General features: G+C 48.9%; 1 protein-coding gene and 1 non-coding gene across 8 annotated transcripts in view; both read right to left on the bottom strand.

The window, feature by feature from the left end:
- Nucleotides 1–24,740, bottom strand: part of DLG3 (discs large MAGUK scaffold protein 3) — a 57,057-nt gene extending 32,317 nt beyond the window's left edge. Inside the window, exons 1-10 of one of the 7 annotated variants that reach the window (XM_007991996.3) lie at nucleotides 24,019–24,401; nucleotides 20,962–21,015; nucleotides 20,634–20,684; nucleotides 20,114–20,238; nucleotides 19,737–19,906; nucleotides 19,291–19,427; nucleotides 18,813–18,957; nucleotides 17,569–17,728; nucleotides 15,780–15,936; nucleotides 15,257–15,359 (exon numbers count right to left, since the gene is read on the bottom strand). In XM_007991996.3, the coding sequence (XP_007990187.1) occupies nucleotides 15,257–15,359; nucleotides 15,780–15,936; nucleotides 17,569–17,728; nucleotides 18,813–18,957; nucleotides 19,291–19,427; nucleotides 19,737–19,906; nucleotides 20,114–20,238; nucleotides 20,634–20,684; nucleotides 20,962–21,015; nucleotides 24,019–24,375 (1,459 nt within the window). In that variant the 5' untranslated portion in view covers nucleotides 24,376–24,401. Of the gene's footprint in view, nucleotides 1–14,306; nucleotides 14,483–15,256; nucleotides 15,360–15,779; nucleotides 15,937–16,817; nucleotides 17,316–17,568; nucleotides 17,729–18,812; nucleotides 18,958–19,290; nucleotides 19,428–19,736; nucleotides 19,907–20,113; nucleotides 20,239–20,633; nucleotides 20,685–20,961; nucleotides 21,016–24,018 lie in introns of those variants that run through there. The other 6 variants (XM_007991994.3, XM_007991993.3, XM_007991995.3 and 3 more) reach the window with 6 other exon arrangements.
- LOC119621044 (U4 spliceosomal RNA) lies at nucleotides 18,576–18,717 on the bottom strand. Its single transcript, XR_012092101.1, has one exon. It is a non-coding gene; the product is annotated as a U4 spliceosomal RNA (small nuclear RNA).
- Nucleotides 24,741–25,199: the final 459 nt, after the last annotated feature.

A 25,199-nucleotide genomic window follows, 5' to 3' on the forward strand; every position in this document is an offset into this window, starting at 1 on the left:
CCTGACCTCAAGTGATTCACCCACCTCAGCCTCCCAAAGTGTTGGGATTATAGGCGTGAGCCACTGTACCCAGCCGAGAAAATTTTTTGGTTCAGCGCCATCCCTTCTGCCAGCTGGTCCTAATTTTCGTGTCTAAAACAGCATAAAACATGATGGGTTCTTTCCTTCAAAACAGTGTGAAGGAATAGTTTAAAGAAGGTCAAAGAGTTGGAAAAGCCTGGAACAAGACTACTGAATAAAATGGGAGTAGATGGCAGAGTGCAAACAGGGGAAGGGGAAGTAATGGTAGGTTGCAGGCCAGATTATAAGTGCTTGAGATAGGACTTTTCTTACTAGGGAATGGGAACTGCGTTTAAGTGTTTAAACAGGAAAGTAATACAATTAGAACTAGGTTTGAGGGAAAATTATTCTGGGGGTGTAATATAGAATGGAGGACAGAGAGAGAGAGATAACAGAGAGCAGGAAGCTACTCTACTACTACAGACAATAATTATAAAGGCCTGACATTGTATAAGGGCAATGAAGACAGAAGAGACAGGAATCAAGAAATACGTTGGATCCTTCAAAAGTGGAGAAAGACAACAAAGAAATATATTGGAGCTTGAAGGGAGAAAATTTGACATCTGATTGGATGTAGAGTGAGAAAGGATCAAAGGCAAAGAAGCTGAGTTTTTTTCTGGGAGACATGGAAAAGGTGGGATATCAGCCATAATGCAGAATGATCTCAAGAATGTCCTCAAAAAGTTACATCTTCTCCAGGTTAACTGTTGTTATTTCCTTAACCATTCTCCATCCAACATAGTTTCCAGACCCTCCACTACCTCACCCTTGTAAACTCTAGTGCTCAGAATTAGTGGTGATGTCGTTTACTAAAATATAAGCTCCTTGATGTGGTTTTTGCTTCCTTCTCAAGGTTTAGTGTGGCGATCTGCACCCCTGTTAAGTCAACATTTATTGAATGTGCCAACTGGATATAGAGGTCTGACAGGACAAATCTGGACTCTGTAATTCTCAAATTTTGGCTCCTCAGGAACAAATGGGAGAAAAAAAAGAATACAAACTTTCTCCTTTCACATGCCCAAACATGCTAAAAACTGACCAACAAAACCATGAACCACTTCTGCAAAACACTAACATGTCAGAGGTTTCAAGATATACTTAACAGCCCAATAAAGCATCAAAGGGGACTGAAACTACAAAGTTCACTATTGCGAACTGGACACACACCCAAGCTTCCAAGTCCATCTCTCCTCTAAGCCTCTGCTTGCAAATCCATCTACCTCCCTAATGACAGGAGAATTGTCAAAAATTAAAAATGACATTTTTATTAATTTGGAAAGCTGAGAGGTGCTCAGTTTCTCAACCTGTATTGTTTATTTGGTTCTATTTGATAATAGACAGGAAAATATTGTAGAGACAGGAAACAAGTGGTAGCAACAGAAGATATTTATTCTGCATGTAGTATAGACTACAAATGACTCAAATGAAGATATAAAAGGCAAAAGTTACAAAATAACATCCTGCCTATCAAATTTAGAAATGATGCTGGGTGCAGTGGCTCACTCCTGTAATTCCAGCAATTTGGGAGGCCGAGGCAAGTCGATCACTGGAGGTGAGGAGTTCAAGACCAGTCTGGCCAACATGGTGAAAGCCTGTCTCTATTAAAAATACAAAAATTAGCCAGGCGTTGTGGCAGGCACCTGTAATCCCAGCTACTCAGGAGGCTGAGGCACAAGAATCGCTTGAATTTAGGAGGCGGAGGTTGCAGTGAGCTGAGATCGTGCCGCTGCACTCCAGCCTGGGTGACAGAGTGAGACTCCATCTCAAAAACAAAAACAAAACAAACAAAAAAATACCTGGTCTAAAATGACTGGAATGAAAAATGCCTTGATCTCACATCAAACTAAGAAAAAGTATTCACAGGATCTTGCCTTCTCACCTATTCCGGATCACCCAGCAGATCAGGGTAAAAGCCTCAAATAGGACCTTCTCTATATCTAAAAGGAATTTCATATAGCATACTCAAATGAAAGATTAACAGAGTCTTTGGCTCCTGCAACCCATAAGCCAAAGTATATGTAAAGACCACCAAGACAAAATACCTCATCCAAAAAACATGAGAATAAAGACAGATTTGTACCTTTTCCCTGTTCTCCAGGTGGTGGGTACACTTGTTAAGAATAATCTTTTCCACTTAACAGAGATGCTATAACGCACTAACTAAAACACACACATTTTATGATGAAGTTTGACAACTTGAGTTAATGTAACCAATTGCTATGTTTTACCAGGTCAGTGGAGAGTCTGGATTCAAATGTTCTTCACAGTTGTCACACCCACAGGATCACAAACTCAACTGAATCTCCTTTAGGTCAAGTTTCTGTGGAAAACACTCAGAAAATGGGACCTGGAGAAATACTCTTCTCATCTAAGTTGTCAAAACACCTATGGTCATTTTCAGTAACTGATAATCCCAGTGTAAAATATTAAAGTCCAAATCGTGTGTGTATATAAAATAATTTTATTTACAATAAAGGTGGTACTTCAAAAATGCAGAGAAACGATGGATTATCTAACAAACGGTACTGAGGTAATTCATTAACATTTGGAAGAAACTAAGTTAGTACCCTACTTTACATCACAAATCAACTTCAGGCAAGTTAAGGTTTTAAATGCAAAAACAGGCCAGGCACAGTGGCTCTTGGCTGTAATCCCAGTACTTTGAGAGGCCAAGGCAGGAAGATCACTTGAGGCCAGGAATTTGAGAGACCAGCCTGGGCAACACAGTGAGACCCCATCTCTACAAAAAAACCCACAAAAATTAGCTATGCATGGTAGCATGTGCCTGTGGTCCCAGCTACTTGGGAAGCTGAGGCAGGAGGATCACATCAGCCTAGGAGTTTAAGGTTGCCGTGATCTATGATTGGGCCACTGCACTCCAGCCTGGGTGACAAAGCCAGATCCTGTTTCTAAAAAAAAAACAAATACAAAAACAAAAATATTAAATAACTAGAATAAAACTCAGATGGTATTTTTTGCCCTCGGGTAGGGAAAGCCCTTCTAAACCTCTGAGCACAGGCAAAATACACAAAACATTAATAGATTTGACCACATAAAAACATATAAAACATCTGTACATCAAGATAAAATTTAAAAAACAGGCTGGGCACGGTGGCTCATGCCTGTAATCCCAGCACTTTGGAAGGCTCAAGTGGACAGACTACTTGAGGCCAGGAGTTCGAGGCCAGCCTGGCCAACATGAGGAAACCCCCTCTCTACTAAAAAATACAAAAATCAGCCGAGTGTAGTGGCGCACGCCTGTAGTCCCAGCTACTCGGGAGGCTGAGGCAGGAGAATTGCTTGAACCTGGGAAGTGAAGGTTGCAGTGAGCTGAGATCGCACCACTGCACTCCAGCCTGGGCGACAGAGCAAGACTAAATCACAAAAAAAAAAAAAAAAAGAAAGAAAGAAAGAAAGCAAACTATAAACTGGGAGAAGTCTTTGCAATATATGTGACAAAGAATTAATATTCTAACCATATTAAAGATTTTATATATCAATAAGAACTGATGAACACACCCCAATAGCGAAATGGGGAAAGAGTATGAACAGGCAATCCACACACACACAAAAATGACCAAGAAACACTTGCACACAAATGTTCAACTCTATTATTAACAGAAGAAATACAAATTAAAATACAAATTAAAGAATAACATTTTTAACCTATCAAATTTGCAGAAATTGTCTTAAAAAATAATACTCCATGTTAGTGAGGATCTTGAAATAGACATTCTTATACTGTCAGTGGAAATGGAAGCTAATTTGGCCAAATACATCAAAAGCCTTAAGCATATTTATACCCTTTGATCCAGTAATTCCACCTTAAAAAAATCTATTCAGAGCATAATCAGAGATTCACAAAAACTGTATACAAGGATATCAATCAGAATGTTTTGTGTAATATCAAAACATTGGAAATAATCTAAATGTTCACCAACAGGAGAATGGTTATGCAAATTATGGCACACACATGATGAAATATTATTTAACTATTAAAAATCATTTTTTCAAAAAATATATAGTGATCTAGGAAAATGTTCATGACATATGTTAATGGGAAGAACATAAAACTGCTTAAAGTCAATGATCTCATTCTTAAAACAGATAGATACAAACATATTATATGATATATGTAATATAAATATATAAAAGTTTAGAGGGAAATACACAGAAATATACACATACAACAGTGGTTGTCTCTGGATATAGTTTTACAGATGATTTGAATTTACTTTACTTTGTATTTTTCTGTATTTTCCAATTTTCTACAAATCTAAATGTAATATACTTTTAAATACAGGAGAAAAATATAATTTGAAGAGAATGGGAAAGCAGACTTAACATGATAGGCTCAAGGACAAAGCCAGGACACACATGCACTAGAAACTTCTCTCCACACTGCTCCTGGCTTCATTAATCATTTTCCTCTGGGACTATTCATTCAACCAGTTCCAGACAAGACCAGTTAAACATATCACTATTATCACCCAGCCATCTTATCCAAAAGTAGACCAAAGAAGTTTTGTGAATGCCTTGCAGAAATCTAAATATAGTGCATTTACCATATTTCCCTAATCTACAACCCAGTTAACCCTGTCCATCAAGAAAATTTGGTCAGGCTGACAAGACTTTTTTGTCCTTGGTGAACCAATACTAGCTCCTAGTGCTCACCACTTCTTTTTCTGAATATGTACAAAACAACTCTTAATCTACCCTGGAATGTAACCCAAAATTTGCAAAATTCTCTCCTTTTTGAAAATCCAAAGGATGTCTACTTAGGCCCCTAATGTACATATTTATAAAAAATATGTTAATTTTCTTCTTTTGGTCTAGTCAAATTTTTTATCACTTAATTTCATCAAGTAGAAAGATCATAAAATCTCTAGGGCCTTTGCTTTTTTAGCACAGTGGTGCCATCCCGGCTCACTGCAACCTCCACCTCCCGGATTCAAGAGATTCTCCTGCCTCAGCCTCCTGAGTAGCTGAGATTACAGGGGTGCACCACCACGCCTGGCTAATTTTTGTATTGTTAGTAGAGATGGGGTTTCACCATTTTGGCCAGGCCTGTCTCAAATTGCTGGGCTCAAGTGATTCACCCTTCTTGGCCTCCCAAAGTGCTGGAATTACAGGCATGAGCCACCACGCCCAGCCTGCTTTTTTAAAGATACCTAAATTCAGCAAAAAATAAACAAAAGTCCATTTCACGAGGGGAAGACAAGACCCTCATAAAAGCAAGACTGTTACTAGCTCAAGACTCTGAGTCTTGGCCTGGGTGGTGGCTCAAAGCCTGTAATCCCAGCACTGCTGGAGGCGGAGGCAGGGGAATCACTTGAGCTCAGGAGTTCAAGACCAGCCTGGGCAACATGGCAAAACCCAGTCTCTACAAAAAAAATACCAAAATTAGCAGAGTGTGGTAGCACGTACCTGTAGTCCCAGCTACTTGGCAGGCTGATGTGGGAGGATCACTTGAGCTCAGGAAATTGAGGCTACAGTGAGCCATGATCATACCACTGCACTCCAGCCTGGGTGACAAGGCGAGACAAAAGAAAAGAGAAAGAAAACAGAAAGGCAAGAGAAAGGCAAGGCAAGGCAAAAGAAAAAAGGACGGAAGGCAGGAAGGCAGGAAGGCAGGCAGGAAGGAAGGAAATAAAAGTCTACGCCGGGTGCAGTACCCGTAACCTTAGCACTTTGGGAAGCTGAGGTGGAAGGACTCCTTGAGCCCAGGAGTTCAAGACCAGCCTGGGCAACGTAGTAAGACCTTGTCTCTATATAAAAAAATAAAATTAAATTTAAAAAGGGGCTAAGTGCAGTGGCTCACCCTTGTAATCCCAGCACTTTGGGAGGCCAAGATGGGTGGATCACTTGAGTCCAAGGGTTCAAGACCAGCCTCGGCAATATAACAAGACCCCATCCCTAATTTAAACAATAAAAAAGAGTCCAGGTACAAATAGGAACTTGTAAATTGAATTCACAACTCACTACCACTTATCTGACACAGAATTTGAGTTAGACATTAGTGATCATTTTGCACAGTCTCCTCATTTTATAGATTAAAAAATTGAGTCCCTAAGAGGAAGGTTGACTAGTCTAAGATCATTCAGCTACTTTAAGTCAGAACCCAAGGCCTTGGCTCCTCTGCCAAGATTTTATATATATATACATATATATATATAATATGTTTCATACATATATACATTCTTATATAAAAGGAACAAAACCAATATATTTTACAAAAAACAATTACCCTATTGTGGAATATAAGACTAAAGCTTTAAACAAAGGAATAGTGTCAATATCAGAGTCAAGATTTCAACAAGCAACATATTAAACAAAAGAGAAATCCTAAAAAGCTACAATTAAGTAAGAAATAACTCATTCTCAGGCTTGGCACAGTGGCTCACGCCTGCAATCCCAACACTTTGGGAGGCTGAGGCAGGTGGATCACCTGAGGTCAGGAGTTCGAGACCAGCCTGGCCAACATGATGAAACCTCATCTCTACTAGATATAAAAAATTTGCTGGGCGTGGTGGCGCATGCCTGTAATCCCAGCTACTTGGAAGGCTGAGGCAGGACAATCACTTGAACCCAGGAGGCAGAGGTTGCAGGGAGCTGAGATTGCGCCATTGCACTCCAGACTGGGCAACAAAAGTGAAACTCTGTCTCAAAAAAAAATTAAAACAAAGAAATAACTAATTCTCATTACTGTTATTCTAATAATTCTACCCTATCAGGAAGAAGTGATGTTTTACGGACACCAAAGCTCCTAGGATTTTGCCTCAAACCATTTAACGAAGACAAGAAACCATCTAACGAAGACAAGAAAGCACCTGACCAGCTAAATACAGAGTGCTTTACTAAATCTAGCACCATGTCCTTGGGTTACATGGAATAAAGAAAAGCCCAAAACAAACACACGCATATGAAGTTCAGCTCCAGGGGGCAAAACTGAAAAGAAAACTTAATTTTTTTTCTCTTCTAAGTATATAGAACAGGGCTGGGCCTAAAAGGGTGTAGCCACTTTTTTAAAAAGCCAGGCAGTTCCTCAAAAATCTAAACACTAAGTTACCTATGACCTAGCAATTCTATTCCTAAGTACGTATCATCTAAGAGAACTGAAAACATGTTCACATAGCAGCAGTATTCACAATAGTCAAAAGGTGGAAACAACCCAAACGTCCATCAACTCAAGAATGGATAGACAAAATATGGCATAACCATAGGATGAAATATTGTTCAACCATAAAAAGTAATCAAGTGGCCGGGTACGGTGGCTCGCATCTGTAATCCCAGCACTTTGGGAGGCTGGGAGGCTGAGGTGGGTGGATCACCTGAGGTCAGGAGTTTGAGACCAGCCAGGCTAACATGGTGAAATCCCATTGCTACCAAAAACACAAAAAATAGCTGGGCATGGTGGCGCACATCTGTAGTCCCAGCTACTCAGGAGGCTGAGGTAGGAGAATCTCTTGAACCTGGGAGGCGGAGGTTGCAGTGAGCTGAGATCACGCCACTGCACTCCAGCCTGGGTGACAGAGTAAGACTCTGTCTCAAAAAGAAAAAGAAAAAGAAAAGAAAAAGAAAGAAAAAGGAATTAAGTATTAATACATGCTATAACACACATGAATCTTGAAAACATTATGCTAAGTGAAAAAAGCCGAGCACAAAACACCACATATTGCATGACTTCATTTTTATGAACTGGCCAGAATAGACAACTTTATGAAAACAGAAAGTAGATTGGTAGTTGCCTGCTTAGGGCTGGGGGGCGGGGGGGGGGGGGGTGGGCAGGGGGCAGGGAATGAGGAGTGATTGCTAATGGGGTCAGGGCTTCTTTTTGGGGTGAATATGTTCTAAAATTGTGGTGACAGTTGCACAACTCTAAAAATTGTAAAAATTGTTGTACTCTTTAAATGAGTGCATTGTAGCATGTGAATTATATCTCAATCAGCAATTTTTTGTTAAAAAGGTAGGCCCCTGGCCGGGCATGGTGGCTCACGCCTATAATTCCAGCACTTTGGGAGGCCGAGGCAAGCGGATCACCTGAGGTCAGGAGTTCAAGACCAGTCTGGCCAACATGTTGAAACCTCGTCTCTACAAAATATAAAAATTAGCCGAGCATGACGGCAGGTGCCTGTAATCCCAGCTACTTGGGAGGATGAGGGAGGAGAATCCCTTGAACCTGGGAGGCGGAGGCTGCAGTGAGTCGAGATTATGCCACTGGACTCCAGCCTGGGTGACAGAGCGAGAATCTGTCTCAAAAAAAAAAAAAAAGTGGGCCCTATCATTTTTATCAGATCAGCATTCCTGAGCTAAAATTATCTATGCCCAAAGCCTTAAACCCCTCCAGCACACAAAGCAGTCAGAGTGAGAAGCTGTTATCTTCCTGGTTCTTTCTAGTTGCCTAATAACATAGCTGGCTTGCTCTGGTCTCAAGTCAATTTGGAAACAGAGAGAGAATCAAGAGAATCAAATCAGGGGACCAAGCGAAACAAAAGTGAACAGCAAACAATAAGCATATGAAAAATGCGCAACATTAGCCATGGGAGAAAATTCAAATCAAAACCACAATTAGATACCACTTCACACCTACCAGGATGGCTAGAATCAAAAAGACTGACAATAACAAGTGTTGGGGATGATGCGGAGAAATTGGAACCTTTACACACTACTGGTGGGAATGTAAAATGTTGCAGCCTAAATGTGGAAAGCAGCCTGGCCATTACACCAAAGGTCAGAGTTGTCATATGATCCAGCAGTTCCACTCACAGGTATATATACTCAAGAGAAATATAAACATGTCCATGCAAAAACTTGCACACAGATGTTCACAGAGCATTATTCATAACAGCAAAAAAGTGGAAACAACCCAAATGTCCATCAAACGACAAACAAAATGTGGTATATCCATATAATGACATATTATTCAGCTATAAAAAGGAATGAAGTATTGATACACGTACAACACAGATGAACTTTGACAATATTATGCTAAGTGAGAGAAGCCAGTCACATATTATATGAATTTAGTTATATGCAATGTCCAGATTGCAAATCCATAGAGACAAAAAGTATAATAGATTAGTGGTTGCTTAGACATGAGGGGGATGGGGAGATGAAGGGTGACAGCTAAAGTGTACAGGGGTGATTAAAATTCTAAAATCAATTGCGGTGATGGTTGCACAACTCTGTGAACATTCTAAAAACCACTGAAGCTCTTAAATGAGTGAATCGTAAGATCATAAAAAATGAATGACAAATACAACTCCATTTCACTTGAAGAATTAAAAAATGCTTGCTTATTCCATTAATATCCTTCTGCAGAAGGAAAGTGGATTCGGGAAGACTACCAGGGAATGATACTGTTGGGGGAACCCCAGGAGGAGCCAAAAGATGGGAGTTGGTTTACCTGACTTAATAGTAAATGTGTGCAGGCTTAAGGCTTCCCAGCAGGCCATCTACCCTCAAGTTACTTCTTCCTTTGGGGCAGGAGTTTACGGTCATCAAAACTAAAAAGTTGAGATTTGGGAGTTCTTTCCCACCCGAGACGGAGTCTTGGCTCTGTCACCAGGCTGGAGTGTAGTGGCACGATCTCAGCTCACCGCAACCTCCACCTCCCGAGTTCAAGCGATTCTCCTGCCTCAGCCTCCTGAGTAGCTGGTACTACAGGCACATACCACCACACCCAGCTAATTTTTGTATTTTTAGTAGAGATGGAGTTTCACCATGTTGGCCAGGATGGTCTCGATCTCTTGACCTCCTGATCCACTCGCCTTGGCCTCTCAAAGTGTTGGGATTGCAGGTGTGACGGCCATCGCGCCCGGCCTGGGAGTTCATTTATACTCCATTTGTTGACAGCTTCTGGCACTTGAAGAGTCTCAGAGTGCTATCTTCTGTTGTAGCCAGATGTATCTGGGTAGGGAGATAGTTGTGGCCTAGTGACAAAAGCCCTGGACTCAAAGAAGTTCTCCAGAAATCTGTACTCAAACTTTTATTCTGTCCCTTACAGACTGTGTGACCCTGAGCAAGTCACTCAACCACTCCGACCGTCACTTTCCTCATTTGTAAAATGGGGATAATACCACCTAATCCACAGGGATATTCTGAAGATTAGTGCTTATAAAAGTATCTGAAACAGAGATAATAATTCAACAAACTATTTGCCAGGCTCCATACTAGGGGCTGGGGACACAAAGATAAATGTAATACTAGCTGCCTTCAAATTGTTCACAGTGTACAAATGCTGATGATAGGAAATCATTTTCTTTCTTCCTTACCTTGCCTTCTTTTAGGATGGCAATAGGAATTTCAGAACTTTGATTCTCTGCCTTGGTATACTCTCAACTTTGTGCTTTCAATGCTGATAGGATAGCAGTTACGTTTACATCCTTCATTCTCAAAAAGGGGGAGATGGAATGGTTACTTAAATGTTATGGGGAAAATATCCCTTTTATGCTTTCAAGTTATTATTACCACTGATTTCTAACTCTTCCAGGCCTTACCCAAAGGTGTTCCATGGTAAAAGTATGCTTATTCACACCTTAAAATAACTTACAGAAATACTCCCATTCTCTCTCACTCCTTGTACCCCCAAGCCTGCCTGGCTTTACATTCCCGAAAAGACTGGTCACAAAGGATCATTTCCCAGTTAGGCTACCTTAATGACCAATTTCTCACTCACCTCCTGTTTTTGAGATCAGTTTCTACTCTAAAAACAAAAGAGCTTTCAAGAAAAATACTAGATCAGTTTATAAACAGAGGTTGACATAAAGTCACTACAAGGAAAATGTAGATCTCAAAATGTTCTAACACATAACCCATCCTTCCCTTGGTGGGACAATTTCACAAGTCACAGAAAAATATTTTTCATTTTAGAATAGATTTTAAGAGAGCCTTTGCCAAGAGCCAGTTCTTTAAATGTTCAGTTGAATTTTAAGCAGTATTATACATGTCCAAGAACATCATGCTATTTTTAGCTAACAGGTAGGGTTGCCGTGTCTACAACCGTTTGGAGCAATCAGGAATGAAACCATTAAATAGCATCTCTCACTGTGGTATCTTATCATTTAGCATTTCTATTTCTATTTTAATATTTTCCAAAGCCTTATCATAAAAAACACCTGTAAAGCACCCATGCTAGGCACAATACAAAGTTCAAATAGAAAGAAACAGTTCCTATACTTCATTATGGGTTAAACCCACATTAAGCAAACCAGATATATGAAAGAATCTTGGCTGGGCATTATGGCTCATGCCTGTAATCCCAGTGCTTTGGGACGTCGAGGTGGGAGGATCACTTGGGCCAGGAGTTCGAGGCCAGCCTGGGCAACATAGTAAGACCCTGTTTCTATAAATAAATTAACAAATAAAAAAAAAGAATTTCACAGAGCATTCTCAAGTTGCCACCAACTTCCTAAGTGTCCAGGGGAGAAACATTAGGAAGCAATTGTCCTAAACCCATCATCTTTCTAATGCTTGCACACCTTTTATGTATTAAAAGAAGAGGGGCAAGGAAAATGTTCTAGGCCAGGAGCGGTGATCCCAGAACTTTGGGAGGCTGAGGTGGGTGGACTGCTTGAGCTCAGGAGTTCAAGACCAGCCTAGGCAACATGGCAAACCCCCATCTCTACTAAAAATACAAAAATTAGGCTGGGCATGGTGGCTCACACCTGTAATCCCAGCACTTTGGGAGGCCAAGGCAGGAAGAATGCTTGAGCCCAGGAGTTCAAGACCAGCCTTGGCAACATGGTGAAACCCCATCTTTCCAAAAAATACAAAAATTAGTCAGGCGTAGTGGCACACACCTATAGTCCCAGCTACTCAGGAGGCTGAGGTGGGAGGATGGCTTGAGCTTGAGAGGCGGAGGTTACAGCGAGCCGAGATCGTGCTACTGCACTCCAGCCTGGGAGACAGAGCCTGACACTGTCTCACGCACACACAAAAAAGTTCTAAAACTTACTGTGGTGATGGAGGCACAACCATACCTAAAAGCCACTGAAATATATACCTAAATGAGGGAACTGTATGGTAAATGACTTCTATCTCAACACCATTTTAAAAAGGAGACAAATTGTCTTACTCTGATTGTTCTAATTAGTCAAACCTATTTTTGAAGCTCTCATGCTAAAGGCTATCTAGGTAAAGGCTGCACTAGTTTGGCAAGGGCGCCTCAGAGGCCACCATGGAGATCACTCTAACCTTCCCCTCCATGTCCATCTTTCTTTCCCTTACACTCTTCCTAATCTCTCCTCTGTTATTTCCCCAGTCTCCTTGCTGCTCCTCCACTTTTAACTAGGTGTTAGGTTCCTCAGGTGTTCACAAGCATGGTCTGTCCCAACTAGTAGACCTCAAGATTAAGCTGATTTGCTGACCCTCTGATGCTGACCTTCGGTAACTTTCCCTTCCTAGGCAAGTTATATCTTGGTTCTCTTGTCATTGTTTCAGTATGGGGAATTGGACCACTTGATCCTTTCCAGCTCTCACGTTCACATAAAGAAAAAAAATTCAAGTAATGAACACTTACTTGGCCAATCACATGCAAAGTCTCTTGCCAACCGACATACATGTATTTGGATTATTCACTTTGTAAATACACCATGATGCAATCCTCTGAAGAACCACACTTATTTATAAATTGATCAACATGGAGTCCTTATTTTTAAAAACTAGCACTTTATCAAAGAAAATTTAGAGCCCAACACAGAATGCTTGACAATCCCTCTGGACCAGTCTCCAGGGATCTGTTTTCAAAGGGGGGGAAAAAATAAAAGCTTTTGCATGTTGGGGACTTGTTGGATTTACCAAACCAAAGGAGGAAGTAAGATTGATTGGGGTGGCAGAGCCTTAACAACAGTGGTTCACCTAAATCCTAAAAGAAGAAAGGCCTTATTTGGCAAGTGGTAGAAAGAACTAGCATAAAACAGCACCTCCACCTACATTATAAACTCTCAGAAATATGCTCAGAGAGCAATAAACACTGCAGGAATCCCCTTACCCTGGACAACTTGCAGCTTTTATGCAAACCAGTTGCATTCCCCCAACAAGTCATAGAAATATGTAGTCACTAGTATCCAGCATACCCCACACACATTCACAGTATTGTTTCCATGTGCCCAACATCAGAGAGCAAAACCGAAAGAAACATCCATTTCTCCTACAACATACACACACAAATATGCAAGAAAAACCATTTCCTTTGCAGAACCTGTGTTGTCTAAGTTGTGGGCATGAAAGGCATAAATATTAGTTGCTCATAAAAATCAGACGGTTAGCTCTGTACTGGAAAGCGAACAGCACACACATAAATCATAAAAAAACAATAACCCTAAGGTGCGTTCCTCATCAGTAAGCTGAAAACCAAACAAGGAGAGAAATGACTCCAAGTGTCCATGTGAATCCCTCTTTCCCATTACCTCAGACCAACAAGCTCTCTCTCCTGCGAGTTACCTCCTTACACTTCTGTCCTCGATCAGAAGAGCCTCGTGGAAAAGGTCGCAGGCTCTCTCTTCTTTCCCTTCAGGCTCTTGAGGCACTGAAGGAGCATGGGGGGAGGGGAACGGAAAGGACAAAGGTAGGCGCTTTCCATCCCTCTCAGCTTGGCGACAGGGCTCCCAGCCTCTCCCCCCTCTCATCACGGAAATAGAGCACCTGCCAGGGAGAGGTCAGTCCCTTCCACCTTAGTAACCGGCCCACAGGGCCTAGGTGTCCCAGGAGCCCAGGCGCTGCAGCCCTAGGGGACAAAGGGGAGGAGGCGAAAGAAGTCGGGAATGGTACGAATCCCTTGCAAACAAAAGGGAGGGGGCAGAATACCAATCCGTTCGCGGCTGTTCTCAGAGGTGGCCAGGTTGGGTGGAGAAATGGGTTTCGGGGGAGGGGAAGATTTAGAAAATTCCTCCGGGGCAAGGGATTAGGGAGCTGCTTGGGGGCGCAGCAGCCGGCAGGAAGGGGGCTGAGACAGGACAGAGGCCCTGGGGCGAGAAGGGGGCACAGCTCGCGCTGGGGGAGAGGTGACGGCCAAGAGGTGAAGGCCAGACTGGGCCCAGTGTGGGGTGAGCGGCAGCAGAGCCCCGCGCGGCGCTCCGAGGGGCCCTGAGGAGGGTCTCAGAAGGAGGCTGGGGGCACGCAACGAAGGCATTCGGGGGAGAGGGCAGAGTTGGGGGACACAGTGTTGGAAAAGAGGCTGAGAACAGAGCCGTAGAGAGGTTAGGGGTGACTGCGAGGGGGCCTGACCCCCGTCCGCCCCACCTCACCTGGCGCCGGGTCGGAGTCCAGGTCTAGTGCTGAGAAAGCGCCAGCTCCAGCCAGTCCCTCCGTCCCGCGCGGGAGACCACGGACACAAAGCGGGGCGCGCGGGAGGAGGGGAGGAGAGAGGAGGGGGAAGGAGGGAGGAGGAGGAGGAGACGCCTGAGGCGCGCGAGTGGGGGAAGGAGGGGCACCCGCCGCCCTCCTCCTGGGTCAGGGGGCGGGGCATGCGGCTGGAGGCCGTGCTCAGCCGGCCAATGGCCACTCCACCCGCCCGCAGGCTAGGGCGCGCCTTCCCGCGGCTCACCTCGGCACCTGGGCCTCGGTTGGCCCCAGCCAATCAAACGCCTTTATTTGCAATGACCAGCCCCGCCCATTCGCCCCAGCCAAGGGCTGCTCACTGAGAATACAAAGAAGGCCCCCCGGAGGGGAGGGAGTAGACTCCAGCTCGCCTATCCCAAGGGCATGGTATCACCTTTTCAGCGCGTTTATGGGTCTTTCACGGTCATCTTGAGGGGAGGGGAGTGGGGGGTCACAGAGGTTTGGCCCAAGATCACTTAAGAGGTCGGATCTCTTCTACCTGAGGTCCTTCTAACCAAGAGCTGCTCTCCTCTTCCAGGGAACACAGTTCCCTGTCTTCTCCTGTGGGCCCTCCGCCCCCTCCCCTTTTTCCAATCGCCCTAATCTTTGGATGCTGCTTCCCGTAGGCTGCTGCCCACTACTGGCCTTCTCCTGCACTGCAGCCCACATCAGCAGGCTCTGAGCACAGCCTTAATTGATGCTTCCAAGCTGCCCAAACCAACCCCTATCCAGAAGGAAAAGGAGAGAGGAAGAGGTTACTGCCCTAGGGTAGAAGGGACCTGGTCAAGTGGCTTTGTTACCTAGGATGGCAAAAAGCCAGCACGTAATGTAAGTCTAACTCCCCCACATCATCTCTTCCCACCTTCCCTTCTCCTACCTTCAGGTCTGTACTGGGCCACAATGGTGACTGACTGGCCGGCCCGTTTCAGAGCAGCCGCAGCCTGCTCATGAGTTGCATTCCTCAGATTCACTCCATTCACCTGTCCAAAGAGAGAAGCTGTGAGCCACCCCAAAAGCAAGAAAGGGGGTCCTCTGCACTAGCAGTTAGGTGAGGGAAATGGGTACCCCACCCCTAAGCCTGTTTAGATGCCTTTCCCAATATTCCAACCTTGCCCCTAAAACAAGGCCTAAAGGATACGACATCTCTAGTGTAATAATTATCTTCATAAAGGTCGAATGCCAATCAGGGTTAAGATCCAAGAGGCATTCATTTCCTCCTCAAAGATAAGTCTGGTCCTGGTCCCTGTCACTAAGGATGTCTACAAAAACAAGATAAGTTTTCTCCAGTCCTTAGCCCTCCCCTCATCTCAAGAAGCATTCCTCGGAGGAAGTAAGGTCTCTCGCTCTCCAGTTTACACTGGCACAGTTCCCATCCTCCCACCTCTCCTTTGTCTCCTCACCGATAAGATCCGGTCTCCCCTGCGCAGCTCCCCACTCAGGTCAGCTGGGCCTCCTGCCAGGATGAAGGAGACAAAAATGCCTTCTCCATCCTCTCCTCCTACGATGTTGAAGCCCAGGCCTGTGGAACCTTTGTGCAGGATGATCTTGCGGGGCTCTCTGGTGGGAAAGGAGTGGAGGAGTAAGGACTAGGTAGATACGGACTGTTGTCCTTTGAGGGCCAGCCTGGAACAAGGTCCATACTTGCTGTAGGGAGTGAGGATGTGGTTCCCTGTGTATGATACCCAGAGCCTCCCTTTGTCTCCTGAAACCTGCTTGGCTGCTGTTCTGTCAGGTGCCAAGTTTCAGTTCCTCTTCCCTCCCTTCTTTCCAAGGGCTTGCAGTCAACTTCCCAGTGGACAGTCCCCTACTCTCTCGGGTCAACAAATTCCTACCCCGAACTTCAGAGACCAAATCTCAGAGCCCACTCACTGGTCCTCTTCCTTCCCAGATACTCCTATCCTACCAATCCGTGTGATGGACCCTGGACCACAAGAAGAGGAAGCAGTTGGGGCAGTGAAGTCACCCTGGGGTTGACTGCACTCATCATCCACAGGAAGTGCACACTTACTTCACAGATACTCTTCTGCAGTCTCAAAATTTCACCCATCAACTATGACCCCTCCTACCTGCTGCCCCAACAACATATTTAATCAGCAGCTAACACTATGTAGTCCCAGGGGGTTGCAGCGCCTGGGTTCTTAGGGGGACCCCAGGTTCCCAAAAGGAGTTTAGAAGCCAAACTGAAGACAGCAGACAAGCACATGAAAAATGCGAGTAAAACTAACCACATCTAACGAAGCCCTCTGTAAAAGGTCACAGTGCCATCAGCCCAACTCCCAGGGCACGTTCCCGGCCCACCGCCTTCACTTGTTACAAGCATCTTTCCTCGGAGGAGCCCAAAGCCCCAAGCAAGACTCTTCCTTTCTTGCTCCCAGTCTCAGAGGCGAGGCTCCCTCCCTGAGTTCCAGATGCTCTTGCTCCTAGCCCTCCACTCCTACCTGGCATCCCCTCCGGGCCGCAGGGAAAGGAGCGGCCAGGCCCACCTCTGCGAAGCCCTCCTCCAGGCCGAAGCGGAGGCGGAGCCCAAGCCCGTGGCCAAGCCGGGGCCCTTGGAGTACTTGCGGGCCCTCTCCATAGCTCCTCTGTCTCTCCCCCGGCCGCCTACCCTTCCGGCTCCACTGCTGCCTGCCCGCCAGCCTCCCGGGCCCCACCCTGCAAACCTGTCCCCCGGAACCCCGGCCGGCCCGACCAGTTCCAGGCTCCGCGCAGCCGCCGCCGCCGCCGCCGCCAGCGGGGCGGGGCGGGGCCGTTGCCGGCGAGGCCACCGGGCCGGTCAGAGTCCCGCCAGCCTCACCCGCTGAACTACTTTCTTCCCTAATTTGAAATGGTTGCAGCAGAGCGGGCTGCAACTATCTCAGGGCAGGAAACTCCGCTGCCCTCACCTCCTCAGCCCCCTAAACACTCCACCCCATCGTTTCTTTATCTGCACTTTTGGACCGGGGCCACTCACTCGGCACTCCCCCTGATGGTAGAACTTGTCCCTGCAGCCACTTCTGTCCCTCTCTAGGTCCCCAAGGCCTGAGAGAGGGCCTCGGACCCCAAAGCCGGGAGTGGTGAGGGTCTTACCCTCTTCTTTTCCATACTACAAGGAGCCTGTGGCCGGCCAGACACGGAGAAAGGGATTCCTCCCCTCCCCAATTTCTGGGTAGATTGAATGGGATGTTGAGTGGGGGTGGGGGGTGGTCTTACCTGGTGAAGTCCTCCTCAGCCAGCATGTGCCTGGGAATAGGAGAGTAGCGGGTGGGGGGAACCTGAGGAGGAGCAGGGTAGCTGACCTTGCTCTCCACAGCCCCGAGATAACCCAGGCTGGAATTATGGCTTATGTGGTTGTCAGCCAAGGCAGTAAAAGCTGGAATCAAGAAAGGGAGACAAAAGTTCAGAGACTGGTCGAGGCAGGTACCCCAAACTCCTCCAAGGACTTTCCCCCACACCCCACTTCAGGTGCAAAAGAGACCCAGGGATGCTGATTCCTCAGGCCGCACCTCCCCACTCCATCCACCCGCCACCCAGGGTTCCTCCTCCGCAGTCCCTTTCTAAATCCTTGGCTCACTCCTGTGAGTCTTAGAAAGAGCTGAAGTCAAGGCAGTCTACAAAGAAAGGCATGACTAGAGGTGTGACTAATAATAATCCCTCACATCTCTATAGCCTAATACAGTTTTCCAAGGGCTTTCTCATCCATGATCTCATTTGATCCTTGCAGCAGTCCTATGAGGAAGGCAGCACATACATCATTAGCTCCTTTTTGCCAAAGAGGAAACAAAAAACAGGTGAAAGGGACTTGTCTAAGGGAACCCAGCTCTAAGGGACAGAGCTGGGGGCCAGGCATGGTGGTTCACGCCTGTAATCCCAGCACTTTGGGAGTCCGAGGCGGGCGGATCACGAGGTCAGGAGATTGAGACCGTCCTGGCCAACATGGAGAAACCCCGTCTCTACTAAAAACACAAAAAATTAGCCAGGCGTGGTGGCAGGTGCCTGTAGTCCCAGCTACTCGGGAGGCTGAGGCAGGAGAATTGCTTGAACCTGGGAGGCGGAGGTTGCAGTGAGCCAAGATCGTGCCACTGCACTCCACCCTGGCAACAGAGCGAGACTCTGTCTCAAATAAACAAACAAAGAAACAAAGACAGACCTGGGATCCGGACTCAGTTCTGTGCACTATCCTCTGCAGCTTCTCTTTTTCCTCTTTTTAAAATTCACTGTCCATAGAAGTTGTCAAAAATTGCCAATGCTGACTCTATGGCAAGTCTTCACGGTGGGGCACTGAGTAAAGTTTTCAATGAATAATAATGGCACCTCAGATAAACCTTATTGGCTGCTACAGTGCCACCACTGAGCAAAGCTGCTTGGCCTGTCTTAACAAGGGGTATGAACTTCTTCCCCTCCAGAAACCAGGGGACAGAGCTTTAGGCCAGGGACAGGGGCTGATGAGTACGTACTGCTGGCGTAGTCAGGGGGAGCGTACATGTCGTTGAGGTGGAGGCTGCCTGGCTTGGCCACCTTCAAATACACCATATCAGATGTGTTCTTCAGTGAGGCCACAGCTTCCTCGTGCCTCACATCCTGCAGATTGGTGTTGTTCACCTAGAAGACGAGAGGCCTCAGGCTGGGACTTGGGAGAAGGAGAGGCTTCTCCAGGGAACCCGAGGGATGCCTTTTCAGTGAAATTCAACAGCATGCTAACAGAGGCCCAAGTATAGCGCTGTGAGGAGCAGAGGCAGGAAGTAGGGGATAGGGCAAGACCCTGGCCACAGAAAGAAGTAGGGCCTTTGTATCTGGGCAAACACAACACAGATGATAACTCTTGAAATTCCCCCATGATGCCTCATCCCTGAGTGAGGTTTAGGCAGAGTGAGGGGTACTGGAGCTCCTCCTCCCTACCCTACCATTTGGGCATCCCCGTGAAGTCTGTCTCACCGCCAGCAGCCGGTCCCCGATCTGTAGGCGTCCATCCTTCTGAGCAGCACCCCCCTCAATGATCTTGGTGATGTAGATGCTGTTGTCTCCTGGGATGTGCTGGTTGCCAATACCCCCAGCAATGCTGAAACCCAGGCCTGAGTGGAAGCCAGCAGGGGGTAGGAGAGGCCCACAAGGAGAGGTTAAAGTGTTGTCGATCCCAAATCCAAGCCCCCTCCCCCAGGCAACCCACTGGCCCCACAGGAGCTCCCTCCAGGGGATCCAAACACTAAGCTGCCATCCCCAGATGAGTAAGGGTGAGGCCTGAGGTCAAAAAAGTAGGCTGTGAGTTGGAACAGGGGGAGTCAGGCAAGGAGTAAGGCCATTCCCTTCCAATTCCCTATGGGGCCAGATGGGATCTGGGGCCTTGGGCTCTGGCTGGAGCACAGGAACCTGGAGGGCCGCACCTTTGGGCCCTTTGAGCAGGTTGACCTCCATGATGGTCTCGGGTGGAGGCTGTCGTCTCCGCACCACCAGTCGCACCACAGGGCCTGCCTCCTTCAGCGCCTCCACCGCCCGGCTGTGTACCACCTCTGACACGTCCACCTCATTCACCCGCAGCACACAGTCATTCACCCTGTGGGGGAAGCCCGAGACGCATGACACTGTGCCCCCACCCCTCCACTCCCTCTCCCGCTTCCTCCCACTTCTCTGTCCTCCCCTCCTCTGCCCTCCCACCCTGCCCTCAGATCTAATGGAAGGGGTCATCCTGCCAGGCAGGCTTTCCTCCCCTCATCTCTATCCTGTCCTTGCCACCCACAACCCTGCTTCCAGGCCATCTCACCCCAGCCTCCCATCCATGGCAGCTGCTCCACCAGGGATAATCTTGGTAATAAAGATGCCAGGGTCATCAGGGACATGGGGATTGTCGATGCCACCTGCAATACTGAAGCCCAGGCCAGAGTTGCCCTGCAGAAGTGGGAAGAAAGGCACAGTCTGTTCTCTCTGAGGGCAAAAAAGAGAGTTCTGGGTACCCCATCTCCCCTTATGTCCCAGAGCTAGTTCTCCCGGTCTCAGAAGGGGCCATGGCAGGCTGGGCACATTTGTCAGAAACCCAGCCTCTGCTGACCATTCTGGGAAACCCATCCCCTCCCCAATACCCCAGGCCTCAGTGAACAAGGTCAATTAATATTTGCTAGTGAGTTGATTGATTGATGCAGTGTAGCGGCCTCTGAGGGCCGCTGTTTCTCCATCTTCTTAATGCAGGTCCCCCCATGGGTCTTGAAACCATGATTCGGGGGTCTCCCCTCTCCTGGCTCCAACCCTCTCCTTCCCTTTCCGCTTTTCCCCACTGGCAGACTCACCCGCTCAAGTACAATTTCCTCATATTTGAACATGCCATCGCTGCCATTCACCTAGGAGGAGACACAGGCAATTCCCTCAGTGCCCCCTGCCCTTCCAGTCATCTGCCCCTTGGTCAATCTGCCTCCTCCCCTACTCCCACAATGTAGAAGAACCCAAGTGCACCCCAGGTCGCCTCTTGGCCACAGATGAGGACAGGCTAACCCAGAAGAGGCCACTCCCCACTCACCCCCCACCCCTGCTTTGCTTCCAACCATATCAGGCCAAACCCAGCCGCTCATTTAGCCCAGATCAATTGTCTGAGACTGAGCCAGCCAGTGATGCACTCACCGAGAGGCTGGGCTTCAGTGCCTCGGGGTTCACTAGGAGGAGTGCAGGGCTGGCCTAAGGGGGATGGCAGAGATGGAGCATGGCGGGCAAACCATGCCACACCCAGTGTCCATAGGGGATACCCAGTGGCCTAGACAGATAACCCTTCCCCTTCTGAACCACAGTTCTCCCTGACTGGGGGATCATAGACTCCCACTGTGCCCAAACTGGAAGGACAGCAGACATCATCTTGTCTTATCCCCTTCATGTGACAGTAGGTGACACGGAGGCGCAGAGAAGACATGGGATGTGCCTAAGGGCACACTGGGAGTTAGCGGCAGAGCAATGGGATCTCTAGGTGTTCTTTTGATTACAGTAAGCTCTTAAGGCCCTTGATGTTTTGGTCACTCATCCCCATACCCCAGCAGAGCTCATGGGAGAAAGGACAGTTGCCCCACTTTGGAGCACCTCGTGAGTCTTCACTCTATACCTCCTTCTTGGACTCCAGGAACCCAATTCCTCGAATAGGCAGAAGGAGTCAAAGTCCTAATCCATTTTCTACCAAAGGATTTTTGGCCCTGAGCCCTTTGTGTTTCTCAGCAGAAAGGGTGAGGGTGGGAGCTGGTCAGGAGTCAGAGACAAAGCCAAGGGTGGGACTGGAGCAAGGTAAACAAGATTCTCCATGAGGGAGAAGTTGGTGACCCACAGACTGACTGGCAGCAGAGTCCGTGGTCTTCAATATGCAGTAGCCATGCAAGAAGAGGCAAGGGAAGGGGTCAGAAACACAGGGGTGATTTGACCAACCCACAGAGATGGCCTCCCAGACAGGACATGTGTGTATCCATTTGTCAAGTGAAAATGTGATTCTGGACATACAAGCAGCACCTGCCTGCTAGCTCTCACTCTTACCTCCAAGAATGGAAAAGCCCCCTTGCCTGTCTCCCCAGGTATCCTGGCACCCCTCCCCCACCTTTCTCTGGCTATGTTGTCCCTTCCCTGACCTCTGGCCTCCTCCTCAGAAGCGGGGAGCTGGAAACCAGGGTGGGGGCTCCTCCACATGTCCTGCTCTGCTTCCCCCATCCCACCTCCACCCCACACAGCTTTGGCTTCAAGAAGCAGAGAGGAGGAGAGGGGGAGAGGACTAGCTTGTCATGCCTCCACCATTTCTGGGCTGGCCCTACAGCTGTGGGAGTTGGTGGGAGGACTCCAGCTGCAGCCTTACCCTGGTCTGTGACCCCAGGAAGAAGAACTGAAGGCTCTTTAGAGACCCGAAACCAATACAGCTGCCTTAAGTACCATGCAACAGACACAAGCAAAAGGACACCCATGTGGCTCTTGTGTGCATTTGGTGTACCATGTGTGCCCACATGTGACAAGCCAGGCCTCAAGCCCAGCCCAAGTGGTACCCAGAGGCTTCCCGTTCCCAGTGGTACACCCTCTAGCTCCCACCCCGACTCAGGGACCTTGTTCTCAGGGCCAAGAGCCATCCAGGGATCAGCCCTGGCAAAGAAACCTTGGCCAATTGACCCAGCCTGGGATTGCCACCTGTCTCCCAGCCAGGCAGGACAAGCATAAGAGGGTGTTTGCAAGGGAAAGGCCTCCAGGACAGAGGGGGCAAAGGAGAGAGAGGGACTCGCTGGAAAGGGCAAGAGGCCAAGGCAAGGGATGTGGGGAAGCAGTAAGTGTGGACAGACAGAAGGTCAGAACCGAGGGCTCTTCTCCCCAGGAAGTCTCCACCTTTGCCTCTGAGTCAGAGCACATCCTATCCCCAGAGGGCAGAGGCAGCCAGAACGGTCACCAGCTTGGGGAAGTCATCACCTGCCCTCAACAGCAAAGCCTCCTCTTCCTCTCTCCCCATCCTAGGAGCTGCAGAGCCAGATAACCAGACAGGCCCTCCGCCTTGCGTGCCAGGGACCTGGCTCTGCCAGCCCAGCCTCCATTTTGCTGCTTCTCCCACAGATGCTCCTTCCATTTTCTAAGCTGGCAGTTTAGGCTGGGAGTGGAAGCCGGAGTTGTGCCCAGCACCCAGGGGCTCCCAAGCTGTGCCAAGTCAAGGCTGGGGGGGCTAAGCCCTCTCACATCTGGAGGTACCCAAGGGGGACATGCCCCACTGGGGCCAGTCCCTGCACCAGGGCAGCTGCCCCTTGCCGGCTCCAGACACCATGCCTACTCTAGAGCAAGGAAGCTTGCTTCAGTTCCTTCAGATCTCCCCCCCGCCACCCCACCCCGGCACACACACTTCAGAGCTGCTTGGACAAAAGAGTCTGTCCTTCTCAGCAGCCTCTCAGCCTTGCTTGGGACGTGTCTCTCGCCTCCTTCCTCTCCCCTCCCTTGCCTGTCAGTCGCCTCTCACCAGAGACAACACACACACACACACACACCAGGCACACGCGTGCACACTCTTGCAGCCACATGCTCACACACATATACATGTAGCCACACACACAAACACAGCCATCCCTGCAGCCTCCTCTACAGACACCTCTCCACATTCAGAGTGACATCTCCACACATCCATGTGCACATCCACACACAAAGGGACTGGGACGGAGGGGGACTCATGGCATCGAGGGATGAAGCTCAGTGAGCCGGGCACATGGGCTCCTCCACACGGATTCCCGGCAGCTCCACTGTCTTCCTCCACACACCCCAACATACATACACACACATATGTCCCCCCTACGCAGAGCACCATGCCCCCTCCTCCCCTCCTGTGGAGACACACACCACACACAGCCCCCGCAGAACCTCCCGCCCCCTGCCAGACACAGAGACATTGCCAAACCCCCACACTGAGACAAACCCAATTCCCCCACACAGGAAAATGTGCCCCTCCGCCATGCCCTTACCCCCTGACACACACGGCTCCTCCCAATCTCCTTCTAATGAAGACCCCCAAACAGACACACACAGGGAACCACACATTTCCCACCACCTCTCTTTGCCCAGCTGCAATGCTAGGGCTCCGGGTCCACAGGCTTGGAGCCCCAGCGACTCCTACTGCATCCCAGGCCTCTAGGCCCCCACTCTCCAGCCCTCCTGGGTTGCCCCACCGCTCCCCCCGCCGCTGGTCCATACCTGCTCATACCAGTCCCGGTTGGTACAGGTGCACTCTGGCCACCAGCTGGGGCCGCTGCCGTTGAGTTTGGGGGTGCTCTTGCCCGGGACTGGCTTAGGAGGCACCGGCCCCACATCCCGGCCGGTGGGGATGAGCTTGGCCTTGGTGCGAGGGGTGGGGGTGGCCCCCGCCTGCGAGGGCAAGGTCTGCGAGCTGTAGCCCCCATAACCCGCGCTGGCGCCGTTGCCCCCACCTGGCCCGTAGGGGTCGGGGACCTGCCAGTCCCCGTAGCCCGGAGGCTCGAGGCGCCGCAGGGCGGCCAGGCGGGTCACCTCATAGCACTCAGGGCACTTACAGCAGTGCTGGTGCTTGTGCATGGCACTGCCCCCCGCGGCTCGGACCCCCCAGCCCACGCCGGTTTCCACGCCGCCGCCACCGCCGCCACCACCGCCGCCGCCGCCGGGCTCCCGGGCACACTCACACTGCTCGGACCAAGAAGGGGGGGGCACCCGTGGGGGCGCCCGGGCTGAGCGGGGCCTGGGGCCGGGCGGGCGTCCCGGGGCCTCGGCCCCCACGCTGCCCCGCACCCACGGCTCCCCCTCCAGCACTGGCGGCTCCGTGTCGCCCGTCGTGGCTCCTGGGCCGAGGCCCAGCGGCAAAGAAGAAGCGGGAGCTCAAGCAGAGACTGGGTGCTGTGCGGACCGCTTCTGCTCTGGTCCCCAGGATGGATCTGAGTGGAGTCAAGAGCATCTCTCCCTGGCTCCCTTCTCAGTTGATTCCAGCCAATCAGCGCGCAGAGGCAGGCAGCGGCAGCGGCAGCGGTAGGAATGCTAAACAGCGGCTCCTTAAAGGAACAGAGGCAGTGGCGCCCCCAGGCTCAGCCCCAGTTCCCCCAGTCTCTAGGGAACTGTTGTCCCCAGGGTGGGGGCAGAGGACGTGGGCCACCAGAGAGCTCAGGCACCCGATCTTGTGCCCTTATATCGCCAATTTTATCCTGTCCTCTGCCCACTCCACCCCATCCCACTTCCAAGAGGGAGTTGCAGGGAGATGCTCAATGGGTCCCCAGGCTTGCTCTGAGCTGGGGCCACCAGAAGTAAAGACGAGGTAGCAGGATGGACAGAAGGGACGTTGGAGCAGAGTGAGGGAGGTGCTTTCTCTTACAGGGGACCAAGGAAGAAAGCAGCATATGAGGCCCGCTGTC

This window comes from Chlorocebus sabaeus, chromosome X, assembly GCF_047675955.1.
Source record: "Chlorocebus sabaeus isolate Y175 chromosome X, mChlSab1.0.hap1, whole genome shotgun sequence".
Lineage (NCBI taxonomy): Eukaryota > Metazoa > Chordata > Mammalia > Primates > Cercopithecidae > Chlorocebus > Chlorocebus sabaeus.